Raw genomic sequence first — 16,245 nt, 5'->3', positions numbered from 1 at the left:
TATGCCCTGACAAGCACCCTTACCCCTCAGGCATCCTGAAACCAGCTCCAGGACAGCAGAAAGCTTTGTGGGGGAGGATAGATGAGTACCTAGGGAACTGGGGACCAGAGAGACAACCCAGGAGACAGGTCCCTACTCAAATGTTACTGTAGGGTCCCTCCCAATCCCAGCAGGACTGAGGCGAGCGTGGGGGAAACAGGCACCAGCAGGATCTCACAGAGGACCTAGCCAGCCCCTACCTAGCCCAAATAGCAAAGCTGGTCGAATTAGGAAAAGACACCCCTACCTGGAAATGCTTGTCTGCCACCTGCTGGAAAACTGTCATAACAGCTACACAAATCTACAAGGGGCTACGAGAGAAATAGGAGTTGTGCGATGCACAATTTGCACAACGACGGTGGCAATCTCCCTGGTCAATCTTCCTCTGGGGAGGGAGCCTGGCAGTGGAAACAAGCATCCAGGAAGGAAGAAGGGGCTTAGCACCTCCTTCCCCAGGAGTTCGGTTGATACAGTTCTCTGGAAGGCAGAGTGGACCAGGGCCCAGATGAGCCCTGGGGAGATAGGGTGTGTGTGGGGGGGGGGGGGAGCTGGAAGGACAAGTGGGAAGAAAGTCTACTAACTTCTTAGGGCCATCAGGCTCTTCTGGGTCCCTCGTTGGGTGCTTGCTGCCCTTTCCCCACTTCGCTCGACTAGGTCTCCAGTGGTTGGGACTGGAAGCGCTAGGGTGGGGTGGAAAGGGCTCTGGTCAGGGAGACCGAATCCGCGGAGCCGGGAGTCCAGGCGAGGAGGTCGCGTTCTCAGTGGGGGGGACTGCAGCCGCCTGGGGGGGGGGGGTAGGGGAGGAATCCTCCAAGGTCGGGGAATGGGGCCAAAGAGCAGCCCCTTTGCGTCTCCTCTTCTCTCTCTCCCCTCCCAGGCTCGGGTTCAGAGGCGCTCTCGGCGCCTGCCACGGCTTCCAAACTGCGCCGCTTCCTTCTGCGGCAGAAAAGGACTTTCAGATGTTGTAGCGGCGGCGGCGGCAGCGGCGGCGGCAGCAACTCAGGACAGCGCCCCCTCCCCCTAACGGCCGCCTCTCCCTCTCCCCCCCGGCGCCCCCGCTCCCCCACCTCTGGGAAGGCGCTGGGGGTGTGGCCAGGGGCCGGTATAAAGTCCGGGGGAGCCGGTCCCGGGCAGCCGCTCAGCCCCCTGCCCCCCCCCCCCGCCGCCCGCCGCCCGCCGCCCGCCGCCCGCCGCCTGGGCCGGGCCGAGGATGCGGCGCAGCGCCTCGGCGGCCAGGCTCGCTCCCCTCCAGCCCGCTTGCTAACTTCCCTAGCTCCGTCCCTGTCCGCCCGCGGGGCCGCCCCGTCTCCCCGCGCCCTCCGGGTCTGGTTCTCCAGGCGCGCCGGGCGCTGTCGCCCCGTGTCCCTGCTGCCAGTCTGCGCGCCCGTTCTTCCCTCCCACGCCCCGCGCCCGCGCCCCGTCCTAGCCCGGTCATGCTGCCCCTCTGCCTCGTGGCCGCGCTGCTGCTGGCCGCCGGGCCCGGGCCGAGCCTTGGCGACGAAGCCATCCACTGCCCGCCCTGCTCCGAGGAGAAGCTGGCGCGCTGCCGCCCCCCCGTGGGCTGCGAGGAGCTGGTGCGGGAGCCGGGCTGCGGCTGTTGCGCCACTTGCGCCCTGGGCAAGGGGATGCCCTGCGGGGTGTATACCCCCCGCTGCGGCTCGGGCCTGCGCTGCTACCCGCCCCGGGGTGTGGAGAAGCCCCTGCACACGCTGATGCACGGGCAAGGCGTGTGCATGGAGCTGGCGGAGATCGAGGCCATCCAGGAAAGCCTGCAGCCCTCTGGTAAGGTGCCCCTGCCCTTGCATGCCCTCCTCGGTGTGCTCTGCTCCTAGAAGCCCTTTCCCCATTCGGGCTGGCCTGGAAAGCCCTTGAAAATCTCCAGTGAGTTAAGAAGGCGGGTACCTGGCAGGGCTGGGCTGGCATAGGACAGGCTCACCTAAGGAAACTGCTGTTGAGTCCCTAGCAGGCTGTCGCCCCCAGCAAAGAAGACTCTGTCCCAGCCCTTCATCTCCAACCTCCTCAAGGGTGCCTATTTGGGAGGAGAGGTCTCAATGGTTGTCCCAGCTGCTGGGGTAACAGTGGAACATTATGTGACTCGGTCCAGCCACCCAGCCTGCAAGTGAGCGGCCTAGGGCCAGATAACTAGAGGATGGGTTGGGCGGTGGTGGTGGCTTTCTGTTCCTGATCCAGGGACTTCCCTCATCCTGGCCACAGGTGAAAGCCCAGGGGTCTAAGAAGCCAGGGCGTGGCCTTTTGACATCCAGGTGGGGTGGAGTGGGACATCCAAATTAGAGGGGCTTTGGTGGTGAGGGGCATCAGAGTTGCCCCTCCCTAACGCCCCTGGGCAGCTCACCTTGCTGTTTGAGAGGTATTGGGAAGACAGAGGTCTCTCTGCCAGGCCTGGGCACCTCATCTTGCTCTGGTACACAGGCACCCCGTTCCTCTCTCCTGGCAGGTGTCGTCTGAGGTAGCAGAAGAGAAGCGAGTCTTGGCTCCCAGCCCAGAGCTGTAGAAACCTAACGGTGTGCGATAGGGAGTAGAGAGAAGGGAGAGGGAGGGCGGGGGGGGGGGGGGCGGGGAGGAAGAGCGGGAGAGAGAGAGAGGGAGAGAGGTTTAGAGGGCCCTTTGCCCTAAACTCATTCTTACACTTTCTCCTTTTCCGTTTCTTAGTGAGCCTCTCTCAGTTTCTCCTTATAATCGTTCTCAGTCTTTCCTTCTCTCTTATTCTTTTGTTATCTCCTGCTCTGTCTCTGTGTCTAGTTTCACGACCAACATTCCCGAGTTCTCCTTTCCTCAATGACTTCCGCCTGTTATCAGTTTCTCTTTCTCTGTCTTGTTCCCTTTCTGCTTCTCTTTGTCCTCCGCCCCTTTCTGTTGCTTTCTCTCCGTGTCTCTGTCACTGTTTCTCTTTCTTTGTTCCTGCCTTTCTCTGTTACTTTTGGAATCTCTCTCTCTCTGTCTGCCTTTCTGTATTTCTGCCTCTGTTTCTGGTTCCCTCTCTGACTGATTTGTTCTCCCTCTGCCTCTGTCTGTGTCTGTCTCTTTTCCTGGTGCTTGAAGCTTCCATTGTTGCAGTCCGGATGCTGGGACTCCGGCCCCAAGCTTCCTGCCCTGGGTCCCAGACCGCTCCACTTCCTCAATCCTCTGCAGCTTGTTAGCGGAGGAAAGCAGGATGCAGGGAAAACAGGAAGGAGGTGGACCCCAGGGGTCTGGGCCTCAGGCCTCTCTGCCCTTCCTGTCCCTAGGCAGTGAGAGATGGGTCAGCAGAAAACATACTAGGAGAAATGCCAGCCTGGCACCCGGCACATCTGGGAAGCGGGGGTGGGGTGGGGCGATGTCCTGAGGGAGTAAGGCACTGATCCTGGGGCACAGATGCCGGTGCCAGTGGGAGAGGAGGGGTACTCGTACCAGACCAGATTGTGAGTGAGGGCTGAGCTCCTGGGCTCTCTGAGTATAATGGGATCTCTTTCCCTTTCTATCTGCATCCTCCACTGGCCAGTGGATATGTACCAGATTAGGATGGCTGGTAGCCTCCTCTTCTCTCGCTGACTTGAACATGGGGCAGAAGAGCCCTCAGATGGTCTTGAGCACCCCTTCCCCCCTGGCTGGGTATCCTGTAGCTCCCTATCCTGTAGTGGAGGAAAATCTAATCCCATTGGGATAGGGGCTCTGGGGGAAATGGTATGAAGTGTGTGATTGTCCTGTGGACATCATGCAAATCGGCCTTTACATCCGGTTGGGATTACAGGTCCCAGGTCTCTAATGCCCTCCCCCCCACCCCCCACCCTCCTTGCCTGTCCTCCACCCATGCAGGGGATGCAGAGATCTGGAGAGGGGAAAGGGCAATCCTGGAGGACCCTGGGGGATCTAGGTACCGACTTGGCAAGCTGTGTCCATGCCTCCTAATCATCACAGAAGGACCCCCTGCACCATGTGAAAGGCGCCCCCTAGAGTTGTGCAACAGCCCTGCAGGGTCTCTGGTGAGAAAAGATGGCCAGAGCTTGGGACTGATCCTCACTATTCTCTCTAGCCTTCCACTGTCAATAGGCCACTGTCCCTCCTATGTCCCAAGGCTTGGGCCTCCTTGCCTTGGGAATAGTTCGGCAGAGGGCATCAGGCCCCTCTTTCTGCCTTTTCCTCTTGGGGCTAAGCTTCGGCAGGTGACTGGGGGAGGGCAGCCACTTGGCATACCCCTTCCCTTGGCCTGCTATGCCCAGCTGCCTACTATTTGCCCCAGGAGCGGGTCTTCTCCTTCCATTTTAAGCCTCTATCCCCCTAAGCTCCCCATAGCCCTCCTGTCTCAGCTTTCCGAGCCAGAAAAGGTTGTGGATTAACACTGCTCAGGCCCCCAGAGGTGGGGGCGGGGTGGGACGTGTGCGTCAGAGGTCCACAATTCTGCATCAGTGTACTGACCCTTGACTCATGGAATCTGGGGGAGTGGACAGTGGGAAGATCAGCGTTTGGACTGGGGAGCTCCTAAACTGTGCTCTTGGGTCCCTCTGGGACAGGGTTAGGGAACAGACAGACTGGGTTAATTTTTAGTCAACGCAGCAAATATTGTCCCCTTTACTTCAATACTGGGAATCCAGTCGTGTCATGGGAACAGGGCCTTCCCAGAAATTCTGTGCCTTGGGGGAGGTGGGAGGAGGAGCATGGCTGCTTAACATTTTTTCTTTAGTATTGGCAAAGCCGGAATTATTGGTGCCTCGGGTATCAGGAGTCTTTCCATTTAAAGACATAGGAGCTGCAGGGATAAGTCTGTCCTCCTTCGCCCCCACCCAGTCTACTGCATTTCCTCATCTGTAAAATGGAGGTGACACAGGACTTGCCTCACAGGCTTGGGGTGTCTGGCATGGCGTAAGAGCTCAGTCAATTGGAGCCATGCTGAGGGTGGTAATGAATAAGAGGCTGAGAGGGTTTCGGTTGACGCTTAGATCCTTCTCTGATGCTGGGGCTTTGGGGGCACAGTAGGGCAAGTGAGCAAAGTAGGGGAGCATTCAGAGGAGTTGAGAGGGGTAGGGAGGAACTTCGGTGCTTTTTGCTGCTGTGAACTTGGGAAGGATGGGCCCGCTTTCCTTCAGTCTGAGGCTGGCAGCTGGCACGGCGGTGAGGGGATGCCCCGAGGGCCAGACCTCGAAGAAAGGGCGGGGTACTTGGCATGGGTGATCTTGGCTTCTCTAGCCAGAGTCCAGGGGGAAGGAAAAGGCCTTTCTTGCAGGGCAGGTGATCCTCCAAATTGTGGCTGAAACACTGGTGTTGGGGTGACTGGGCCCACCCACCTCACAGCCTCACCCTGGGTGTCTTGAAGGGGACGTGGCTGGAATTGAGGAGGAATCAGGGGGATGAAACCAGGCTGCCAGAAAGAGGAAATCCTGTAGCTTTGACCATGAACTTTTCAGCCAGTGGTGCCAAAGCTGTGAAGTCTTTCCTCTCTCTGGGCTCCTTCAGTTGCTGGAGCGAAGACCAAGGTTTCCCCTGTGGCTGAGTGTTGTTGGCTTGGCTCCAAGCAGGGGCTGGAGGAGATGACCTGGCCTACCTTGGAAGTCCCGCCTCCTAAATAAGCCTCCGGAGGTCAGATGGTCAAATCTTTTGGGGCAGGGGCGGCTAGGTCTGACTCTGGCTCCTGCTCAGAGGGGATCCCCCAGGGATTGGGGTTTTTCCGGAGGGCCCCACCTGGGTGAGCAGTACCAGGTGGCTGGATTTCCTGAGTAAGCTGGGAAGTAGCAACTATGTAACTGGCTTTGGAGATGGGAAGGTTAACATTTTCAGAGACCCAAGGCTACCACCCTCACCCTCCCAAACCCAGTGCCTAGGGCTGGATCCTGGGGTCGATCCTCAGTATGCCTATTAAGCAAGGCTGGGCAAGGAAAAGTTACAGATTAAGTGGAAAGTCAACAGGCTATGGTGCAGGCAACGTGCCCTGCCCCGGGTCTGTGTCTGCCCAGGGCAGGGTCAGAGTGCCCGAGTGCACGTGGGGGTGCACGTGTGGACCCGTGTGTGCCTGGACACGTGACTGTTTGTATATGCTTGTGGTTGTTAAGTCCTGACCTGTCTGTGTCTGAGTGGGCAGCTATGGATAAACGGTGTGTCCCTATGAGATTAAGGAAGCAACTACTCTCCCTATCTGGTGTGTTCTTCTCTGAGCTTAGACACAAGCTGGGGACAGACCCAGACCAGACCTGGCAGAGCAGCTGGGAGTTGGCATGGTGGTGTTAATGAAGGATTGATCTCCTCTGTGGAGTGCCCTTTTGGTGGGGAGAAGTAGTCTGGCCTCAGGCGAGAGGGGTCCAAGTATGACACTGATGAATCTCTGGACTCAAGTCTGGGTGTTCTGGAGACTTCTAGGGCTCTTCAGTTCTTCAAAAAAAGAAAAAAAGAAGCTTGCCTAACAACAACAAAAAAGTGGGGAAGCCAAGGAGAGGGAGTCCAGGCACGCTGCCTGCTTAGCTTTCTCCAGATAATCCCCCTCAGTGTGGCATGGGGCCCTACCCACACAAGAGCATACACTACGCTTCCAGCCTTGCTCTGTGGCCTGCGCGGCCCCAGGTTTCAGTGAGCGGACCCAGTTGTCCTCCTTAGAGATACCTCCTAAGGGAAGGGATAAACATTCCATATATCCATTAGCACTCCCCCGAGTGTTAGTCATTTGTGAACTTCAACTTGTAGAGACTCAACATTGGAACGCCGAGTTGCAGTTACATTTCTACTCCAGATCTCACTTTGTTCTTGAGGCCATTATCACTCTGATGTGCCACACTTCCAGGGGTGGGGGGCGGGGGAGGCTCTCTACTTCCACTTGCTAGAAAACTCTTCCTTACTTCTCGAACCTAAGAACATTCTGCTTGCCTACCAAGAGGAACAAGTGTCACTGTGCAAAGTAGTGCTTCCCTTTATAGTCATGAAAAGAAAGCAAACGCAAAGAAAAGACAAAACCTTTTTTCAGGTTCCAAGGGTGCCCCTCGGGTTAGCATTATGGGCTGTGGCAATTGAGTCCTTGTGATCCCTTCCAGCCTTTCCCGGGGAAAATGGTGTGCTTTTGTTCATGTCTTAGCTTAGCCTCTGTCGTTCCAAGATTTGGTTCTAATTTCTTTTTTCTTTTCTTTTCTTTTCTTTTCTTTTCTTTTCTTTTCTTTTCTCTTTTTCTTCCTTTCCTTTTCTTTCCTTTTTATGAAGTGTTTATTTATTTTTAAAGAGAGAGAGAGTGAGCATGAGCGGGGAAGGGCAGAGAGACACAAGGAGAGAGAGAATCCCAAGCTATGCGATGACAGCACAGAGCCCAACATGGGGCTTGATCCCACGAACCATGAGATCATGACCTAAATCAAAATCAAGAGTTGATGCTCAACCAACTGAGACGCCCCGGGTGCCCGTGGCTCTAATTCTTTTAGATCTTCCATTTCCTCTTTCACGCCAATACCCACTTCCAGACTATAGCTCTGAAACACTGTGGCCCCATCCAAAAGTCTTGTGACTTTGTGCAAGGTGGATGCAGGGGCAGGGTCACTGGCCAGCCTGGGCCAGAAAGGTTCCTTGGGAGAGCCTGGATCCTGGACCTTTTCTCTGGTTCTCACCGAGGGTTTGGGGTCTATCTGCTTATGGCCCCCTTGACAATCCTGGTCTTCTGAAATGTACCCGCATCTCTTGCTACCCACATCACTGGGAGGTGTTTTCCCCTTGGTTGACCCTTAAGAACTTGATGTTGTCTCTGAGACTGGAGTCCCCTCCGGACTATCCTTCTTGGGATGTTGAATATGCAAAAGGATAGATCTATCTATAGCTCTATTTATTCCTTACCTTTGATTCTTCTTTCTAAACCAGCCCTCCACCCGTGACAAAACCTTCTTCCCATCCTTGGTGACTCAATTTTATAAATAACCTTTGGTATGGAATCTTGACAAAGCCTTTTTGAGAGTCTTGATTCCTCGTTTCCTGGTTTCCCTTTATCTACCTACTTCCCCCCACCCCACACCCCCAGAACTAGGAGAACAAAAAGAGAACTAACCCCCCAACTAACTTTGGCTAGGCGGAAAAATACCATTTGACCCAGAGGCAGCTCTGGGACTGCTGCCATGCGTGGAGGAACCTGCTAACTCCTCAGGAAAAAAAAAATCCTGACGCAAACCAGATGTAACCTTCTGTCTGGCTGCCAACATCTGGAATGCTGGCAGGGGCTTTGCACTCAGGCCGGCAGTGAGCTGCCAAGCCCAAGCGTTTCAGAGGTGGCTCTGAGCTGCAGAGAAGACTTGCAACCTCTTTCTCCAGTTCAGGCCTGTATTCCAGTTTTGGCTGCCTGCAGGGTGGAGTGGTGGTTACAGTTCTGGGACTTCTGGCTCAGGTTATTGAGTTCAGGTAGAGTCTTCAGGAGATCCCAGGGAGAGTGTGTGGGTCCAGCCTCACCACCTCCTATCTCCAGATTCCCCAGTGCCCTGCCTCTGGGCCATAGTTGTGGACTTTCGGTGGGGTCTAAAGTCCAAGGATGGGAGATGTCGAGGTGGGGGACCGAAGTGATGTGTGAGGATGTTTTGGGTCCTGCGGCCACGCAGTGTGTTGCACACACATGCGTGTGGGTGCACACTTTCTCAGGCAGGCAGGCGGACACACCCACTCCCGCTTCTTCTTCCCTGTCTAGCCAATGGGGAGAGCCCTTTGGGCCAGATTTCTCATCACTCATGGAAACTCTGAGTTTGGCCACTTGGAAGAGGGGCGGCAGAGCCAACAGATCTGGGGATCCCCTGGCTGGCTCAGCCAGATGCTGAAAAGACCAGGAAAGGAGACAGGAAGAGAGAGCAGACGGAGAGGGGGATGGTAGGAGGAGCTGAATGGAGGGGGGTACGAGATCCAGGGGGGAGGCCCCTGCCTGCCTTAGACCTCCCTGCAGGGCCCAGGGGACCCTCCTGCTGTCTGCGCAGCTGCAGCTGGTGACTCATCTGAGGGCTGGACTGGGTGGGGTGAGGGACAAGTCAAGGATGTTAAGAAGATTTTCTCTTCAGGAATCCAGGAGAGCAGGGAGGAGACAGGGGTGTTGTTTTCAACCCCCCCCCCCCCCCAGCCCAGGGTCCCCCACCCTTTCTCAGAGCCAGGCTGGAGAATCCCCTAGAAGAAAGCAGGTGGGAGGCTGGGTTGGTGTTCTGCCCTGTCCTTTCCCTGTGCTGACCTCTCTCCATCTCGGCCTGACTACAGACAAGGATGAGGGTGACCACCCGAACAACAGCTTCAGTCCCTGCAGTGCGCATGACCGCAGGTGCCTACAGAAGCACTTAGCCAAAATTCGAGACCGCAGCACCAGCGGGGGCAAGATGAAGGTCATCGGGGTGCCCCGGGAGGAAGCTCGGCCCGTGGTGAGGACCTCAGCCCTACAAATGCGCGTGTGCACAGGCACACACACGCCACCACCACCACCACTGGATCTGGACTATGGTCATTCAGAAACATTCTTTGGATGCCTACTGTGTGCAAGATGCACCTAGTATGCGTCATCAGGACCAAATCCTCATTTCATTCCTTGAAATTCCTTTCCTGGTCATCAGTTATATACCTTGATGCAGTTGAAGTAATTTTTAAGTACTAAAATACTTTTGTACTAGTTTGTAAATAGCGGTTGCCCCAAGCCTCCTGGTGTTTCTTAGCCCTTCTCTTGGACTCGCCACCCAGGCCTTTTCAGTAACTCAAGGGCTAATGCTGGCCACAGCAGGGGGCCTGCCGACCTTGCTCCAGGGTCTGGTTACTGTCCTTCCTGATGGGGGGTTCCCAGTGGATCCTTGCCTAGGTCTTACAAGTCATTAATGATATGAAGTCAACTATCCCTCCTGGTTAGAAATCACCCCCTTCCCAACCATCTCCATAGGGTTCCACAACCTCTTTCCCCACAAAGTCCTTTCCATTCACAGTCCTCCTTTTTGGAAGCTCTTTGGCTCAAGATCCTCTCTTCAGTGTCCTTCTGCCCTGCCCACCGGTGTCCCCTGAACCCATTGGGCCCTGCCCAGTCTCTGGGCCTTGAGCCTCCTTTCAGGTCCTTCAGTTGTGAGCTGACCTCCAGCCTTGGTCTTCCTGTCTCTCTCCCTTCTGCTAAGCTGTTCCATCCTCCCTTCCTCCAGCCCCAAGGCTCCTGCCAGAGTGAGCTGCACCGGGCCCTGGAGCGGCTGGCCGCCTCACAGAGCCGCACCCATGAAGACCTCTACATCATCCCCATCCCCAACTGCGACCGAAATGGCAACTTCCACCCCAAGCAGGTGGGTCTTCATCACTGCTGGCTCGGTCCTGACCTGAGTTCCTGGGGGCATTCCTGGTCTCTCCACAGGAGATCCTGGTCCAGGATGGAGATCTCAGGGAGGGGAAGACCTCCCAACCCAAACCTAACCCCTTGGGCCCTCCCTCAGCCTCCTGAGCCTCAGCTTATTTTGCCCACCACACTCATTTTGGAAGTGAGGAAACTGAGGCCCGAAGTCTCAGAGTGAGTTAATGGCAGACCAGCTATCCTGCTTCCCCATCCAGGGCTATTTCCATCACCTCCGGATTCACCATTTAGCACTCCTGCCAATGTCCACCTCCCAACACACTCTCATTCCCCCTGCTCCATCCTATGAGTAGTTCTCCTTTGTCATAGAATGTCTTAGGTTTCATCTTGGAATGGAGGGGCTCGGTCAGGAAGGGTTAAGGAGGAAAATCAGCCTGCCCCTTCCCCCAGGCTGAGTAACGAAACCACCTGGGGTATAGCCAGATCTGACAGCTGGGGACAGGAGCTTTGGATGGAAACAGAGGAAGAAGGGGGACAGGAGAGAAAACACGAATGCAGAAACCTCCATATTCCCTCATGCCCTTGGAACACGGGTTCCTCTGATAAGCCCTCAGGAGACTAGGATGTTCAGCAAGGTTGGCCTGCCTCAGCCCCATCTCTGACCCATGAGAGGTGGGCTTACTTGGGAGGGTGGCATATCTGGGCAGAGCAGCGGGGTGCCTTGTGCTGGGTGTAGCCTGGGGAATCCTGGCGGGGGTCTTCTTCAGCTCTTTGTGGGCACAAGCACATGCATTCTCCCACTCTGCGCTCTATAGACAAATCCGCAAAATGGGCTGCCACTTTGAGGCCTAGACAGGAGGAGAAGGGCTGCCTCCAGGTCTGCAAATCCGAGGCTGGCATGAGGCGGGTATGGGGTGGTGTGCAGTGAGTGGACGACCAGAAAGGGCTCCGGAAACCAGTGCCAAACCTGTCTGCAAGCTTTATCCCAATATAAACTTTATCCTTGTCTCAATTTTTAAAAACTGTTTTCCCTAATTAAAAAAAATGAATAGACTTTATTTTCTAGAGCACTTTTAGGCTTATAGAAAAATCGAGCAGGAAGTACAGTGTTCTCATCTACCACCGCCCCCCCCACCCCGCCAGTTTTCCCTGTTAACATCTTGTATTAGTGTGGTATATATGTTATCACAGATTAAGGAGCTAATATTGACACATTATTATTATTATTATTATCATTATTTTAACATTTATTTATTTTGAGAGAGAGTGTGTGTGTGAGTAGGGGAAGGCAGAGAATCCCAAGCTCTGCACTGACAGCATGGAGTCTGACTCTGGGCTGGATCCCATGAACAGTGAGATCATGACCTGAGCCGAAATCAAGAGTTGGATGCTTAACTGACTGAGCCACCCAGATGCCCCCATTATTATTATTATTTTTAAATTTATTTATTTGTTTTGAGAGGGGGGGAGGGGCAGAGAGAGAGAGAGAGAGAGAGAGAGAGAGAGAGAATCCCAAGCAGACTCTGAGAGGCGGGCTTGATGCGGGGCTCGAACTCACAAACCATGAGATCATGACCTAAGCTGAAATCAAAAGTTGGACGCTCAACTGACTGAGCCACCCAGGAGTCCCTAGTGTTGATACATTTATTAACTAAAGTCCATAGTTTACATTAGAGTTCATTCTTTGTGTTAATTCAGTTCTATGTGTTTTCTTCCCCCAATTTTTATCCCACTGAAAGTTCTGACACTTGACCCTTTATCTCTAGACCAGTGCTGACCTCTGAGACGACCTTCACTTCTTGGCCAAGTTCTCTCTACTTGACCTTTCCTTCTTGGCCAAGATCTCTTTATGCCATGGGCTCAGAGGGTCCACGATCATGAAAGAGCCTCTGCCGTTACAGGCCATCTTGGATCAACTGTCTGACTAGAGGGCTGGGCTGGGGTTGAGGCAGGCTGCCTGGGAACTGACTTCTCCCACCCTTGTCTTGACAGTGTCACCCGGCCTTAGATGGGCAGCGCGGCAAGTGCTGGTGTGTGGACCGGAAGACAGGAGTGAAACTTCCAGGGGGCCTGGAACCAAAAGGGGAGCTGGACTGCCACCAGTTGGCTGACAGCTTCCGCGAGTGAGCCCTGCCAGGAGGCAGGGGGCTCAGTGCTCCCTGTCACCCCGTCCCCTAGAGGCTGCAGAGCTGACCTGGAGCCTGGGTCTGAGTCCTGGCTCTGTCTCTGGCCCAGAAATTCCCTTTGTGTGTGTATGTGTGTGTGTATGGGTGTGCCCTTGGGGTGAGCCAAAGCCTAGGGGTGTCCTCTCTGGGCTTAGATAGCCTGAGAGGTCTGAGAGTGGCAATAGGGAGCCCTTGTGTTTCCAAATTGATCCTGGACTCATTCATTCATTCATTCATTCATCCAGCCACTCATCTAAAAACATTTATTGACAACATACTACAGGTCAGCTCTAGTTTTTAGCCTTGGGGGCTCTTATTCTGACTTTCTCTGATTTGGGCATGTGAGGCTACTTCCTCTAAGCTGAGCACAAGCTTGTGGGGGAAGAGGAGTCTCATGTCCGGAATCAGAGGAGGGAGGTAGACATGTACCTTGACCATCGTTCCTTGTACCATTGTCCCTCCCCTCAATCTAGTCAGAGGGTGGAGGCTGTAAGGAAGGTGTGGCTTGGCAGATGATTCAGTGGTGAGGAGTCCCAGACCCACTCCCAAAGATCAAGCCTGCCAGGGTGCCCTTCCTCTCTTCCTTAGTTCCCTCCAGGGGGAAGGACCTATAGAGACAAGCCCAACTTTGGGTCTGGTGTGCTGTCTACTTGGTGGCCTGGCAGCCCAGACCCTGCTTTGGGGGAGGGAAGAGGGTCAGAAGAAGGCATGTGGGACAGAGGGCTGGGGAGGTGGGCCCCATCTCTGAACAGTCAGGGTGGGAGGAAAGAATGTACAATCAAACTGCATGTTCCTGATGGAGAAGAGACACACATGCTCGGGGGTGAAGGACTTGCCCGGGGTCCTGCTTCCTCCCCTGTTTTCGTCACAGCCACAGAGTCACCAAGATGACTCTGTCCTTCTAGTGGCTCCCTGCCTGTGGCCTTGCCTCCTTCCCTATACCTCCCTACCCTCCAGGCATTTCTGGCTTGACTGGATGGAAGGAGACTTAGGGACCTACCAGTTGACCATGATGTCTTGTCTTTTTTTTTTTTTTTTAACAAAACAGAACAAAACAACAACAACAAAAAAAACTAGGCAATTGTGTTTGGTTGATTTATTTATAATCAGAGACAGGGGTGCGCCAGGGGTGGGAAGGTGGGGTCATCACGTAGTCCCCAGCCCTGTCCTACATGGTAAGACAACTGCAAAGAGTCGACCAGCTCATCTTCTTCCCTGCAGCCTCTTCCCAGGGTGCTTCCCTAGAGTCATGCTCTCTGTGTTCAGACTCCGGTGAGCAGAAAATGGCTTCTGAAGGAAGACAAGCAGAGACAGCCCTGTTGGACCAGAGCTATTTCTGGGATCATCTGGTGTGTGAAGCTGGGCTATTTCCTAGGGCATCAGGCAGACTGGATTTGCATCTGGATTTGATGTATTAATTTAGTGAAGGAGACATTTCCCTGAAGTTGGGGAGAGGGGGTAGACTCTCCAACGCATTCCACAGCTCTGACTGCCTAGATTCCTTAATGGGGTGGTTGTGTTGAGATTTGATTCTGCGAGGTTGGGAGTGGGGCCATCTTTGATCTTGCTGTCCTGAGCTCACCAGGCTGTGGGCTCTTGGTGCCAGACCCAGATTTTGTGCCCATGTGGTATGACTGGATTTCTGGTCGTGTCCCAATGTCCCTCTTCCCCATCTCTGTGTTCTGTGTGTGTGACACTGATCTGGGTGGGGGCCCCTTCTCGGGAGGTCATGGGCAGGGTGAAGGCCCCGTGCACCAAGTGTGCGGCACTCTGGGGGAGCCCCCGCCTGATGGGTTGTCTTCTGGGTTCCTAGCCCCTCCCCAGTTCCAGAGGCACGCCCAGGCCTTTCGATTTCATTGGCCCCTGATGAGGGGGCCCCTGTACTATCTGTATCTTGAAACTGGGGCTGCAATCCTCCTCCCCTTAGCCCTGCCCCAGTGGCAGCATTCCGCAGCCATCTGGTCTCCCTGAGGCACCACAGGACACTGCCAGCAGTAGGAGATAACAAAGTGACCTTGGTTCCCTGACCACCCTTCATGGAATCCTGTACTTCTTGGGCTGAGGCCAAGGCATGTTGGAGTAGCATATCAGCTTTCACTGACACGTAGACCCTTAAGTTCTAGGTCCTCAAACCAAATAAATGTAGGGATAGTATCTCTTTCCCTAAAGCATCTTTGTAAATTCCCCTTTTTTCTCCAGCCCCCTCCTCTCAGTGCTGTACCTTGGCAGTGGGCACTAAGAGGTCCTTTTCCTTTCCTGGGCTTCCAAAGAAAGCTGGATCTGCTTGGGAAGTAGCTGCATATATGGCCTGGGGTATGCCTCTGTGATATTTGTGGTATATGTGTGTGTGTGTGTGTGTGTGTGCACGCGTGAGTGCACACATGCGTGTGAATATAGCAAAGCGATGTCTTTGAATGTACAAAGGGAGACGTGAGTGTATGGGCTTTTACAGGGCATGTATACCTGATCCGGGCATGTGAAGAGGACACACTAATTTGAGAGGCATGTCTGCGTGGGTTGTGAATCTGAGTGTGACTGTGTGTGATGTGAGGAGGGAGGGACTAGAGAAATTCACAGAGTGTGTTGCTACTTCCCTCCTGGCTGTGAATGAGTGGCCTTCGCTCATTAGGCGTCCCCACTGCAGGATGTGTGGGGAGCTCTAGCACCAAAGAATAGCACCAAAGAATCTCAAGGATGTGCACCTTGAGAGAGGGAATTCAACATCCCACAGAAACACTGCCCCCCACCCACCCCTGGCGCTTGCCTCCGCGATCCCAGAAGCAGGTCCTAGGTGTCCAAAAAGAAGGAAATAAAAGCAGCTCTGTGTCACGGTGGACACCCTCTACCACTGCCGGGCCAGAGGAAGTAAACTGCCCTGGGGAGTGTCACAGCGGGGAGAATCAGGCTCCAGAGAGGAATTGCTGGCCTAGTTTGCACCTAACGCCACCCCCACCACCCCCATCACCGCCCCAGCCATGACCTCCAAATACCCTTTAATGGTCACTCTAATAGTCACAGGGCATCGGCGTCTCTGGCAGAAGTGGAAGGGAGGAGGTGGCAAGGACTAAACTCTCGTGTCCTGGTGGCCCTTACCCAGATAAACTTAAAACTGAGGTCCTTGAGTGCTCTGCTCTCCTCCCCAAGAAATGTTATGCCCCTCCACTGTGGCTTGGAGTGGGGATGGGGGTGGGTGGGAGGCACCCCATCAGGATCCCTTAGCACATTGGTGCCCATCTACATACATCAGGCATTTGGTTTCCATTTCCCAGCTCATTAGTGGAGATCAAGCCCTGTTGTTGCTGAGGGTTGGGGGCTGGGTTTTCTGCTGGCAAGCAAGCAGGGTGGAAGTAGGGAGAAAAAAGGGGAGACTTGGACAGACTCCAGTATTGGATTCAGGCAGGGGCATCTCTGGAGAGTTGGCCAAGCTTCCTGGCCCCTCCTCCTACTAAGGCCCCTGGGTTCCGGCCACTGCAAACTCCTTCCAGGAAAAGGCCGCTTGTCCCAACCCCTCTGCCCTCTGGGCCAGATTGGGCTATACCAAGCTGCTCCAGGAATGTCATGAGGCATGCAGGACTTGGGGTGCCTGCTTGGCCCCCCTTCCTGGGGAGGGGGAATATGGCTGTGGGGTAAATGACCCTAAACATTCCCAGCCAGAGAAACTCCCCCTGCATTCCAGACTCCTATGGCAATGTCACCTCTGACCTAGAAGGAGAAGGCAAGATGATGTGGTTGGATGGAGCTCGGAGGCAGGCTGACAGCTGGGATGCTGGGTCAGTTGTGGGTTGGGTTGTGGGGTTGTCAGAGGGA

At 54.7% G+C, this 16,245-nt stretch overlaps 1 protein-coding gene across 2 annotated transcripts; it reads left to right on the top strand.

The window, feature by feature from the left end:
- The first annotated feature begins 1,191 nt into the window (after window positions 1-1,191).
- IGFBP4 (insulin like growth factor binding protein 4) lies at window positions 1,192-13,514 on the top strand. Of its 2 annotated transcripts, none has more exons than XM_047845725.1 (4): window positions 1,192-1,821; window positions 9,220-9,377; window positions 10,134-10,268; window positions 12,266-13,514. In XM_047845725.1, exons 1-4 carry the CDS (start codon window positions 1,473-1,475, stop codon window positions 12,398-12,400), a joined length of 777 nt encoding a protein of 258 aa, XP_047701681.1. In that variant the 5' UTR covers window positions 1,192-1,472; the 3' UTR covers window positions 12,401-13,514. The 2 variants fall into 2 exon arrangements, with proteins under 2 accessions (XP_047701681.1, XP_047701682.1); XM_047845726.1 differs by lacking the exons at window positions 10,134-10,268; window positions 12,266-13,514 and adding exons at window positions 3,853-4,019; window positions 8,669-8,844 and having other exon boundaries at window positions 1,471-1,821; window positions 9,220-9,361.
- The last annotated feature ends 2,731 nt before the right edge of the window (window positions 13,515-16,245 follow it).

This window comes from Prionailurus viverrinus, unplaced genomic scaffold (genome assembly GCF_022837055.1).
Source record: "Prionailurus viverrinus isolate Anna unplaced genomic scaffold, UM_Priviv_1.0 scaffold_35, whole genome shotgun sequence".
NCBI classification, from domain to species: domain Eukaryota; kingdom Metazoa; phylum Chordata; class Mammalia; order Carnivora; family Felidae; genus Prionailurus; species Prionailurus viverrinus.
Note: the sequence above shows the minus strand (reverse complement) of the source record. Positions and strands in the feature narration are given on the sequence as shown.

Excerpts from the sequence above, each read along its gene's own strand:
- IGFBP4 (XM_047845725.1), top strand. The coding sequence starts at position 1,473 with ATGCTGCCCCTCTGCCTCGTGGCCGCGCTGCTGCTGGCCGCCGGGCCC. Across the intron at positions 1,822-9,219 it reads GGAAAGCCTGCAGCCCTCTG|ACAAGGATGAGGGTGACCAC; the intron begins GTAAGGTGCCCC and ends GCCTGACTACAG. Across the intron at positions 10,269-12,265 it reads GCAACTTCCACCCCAAGCAG|TGTCACCCGGCCTTAGATGG; the intron begins GTGGGTCTTCAT and ends TTGTCTTGACAG.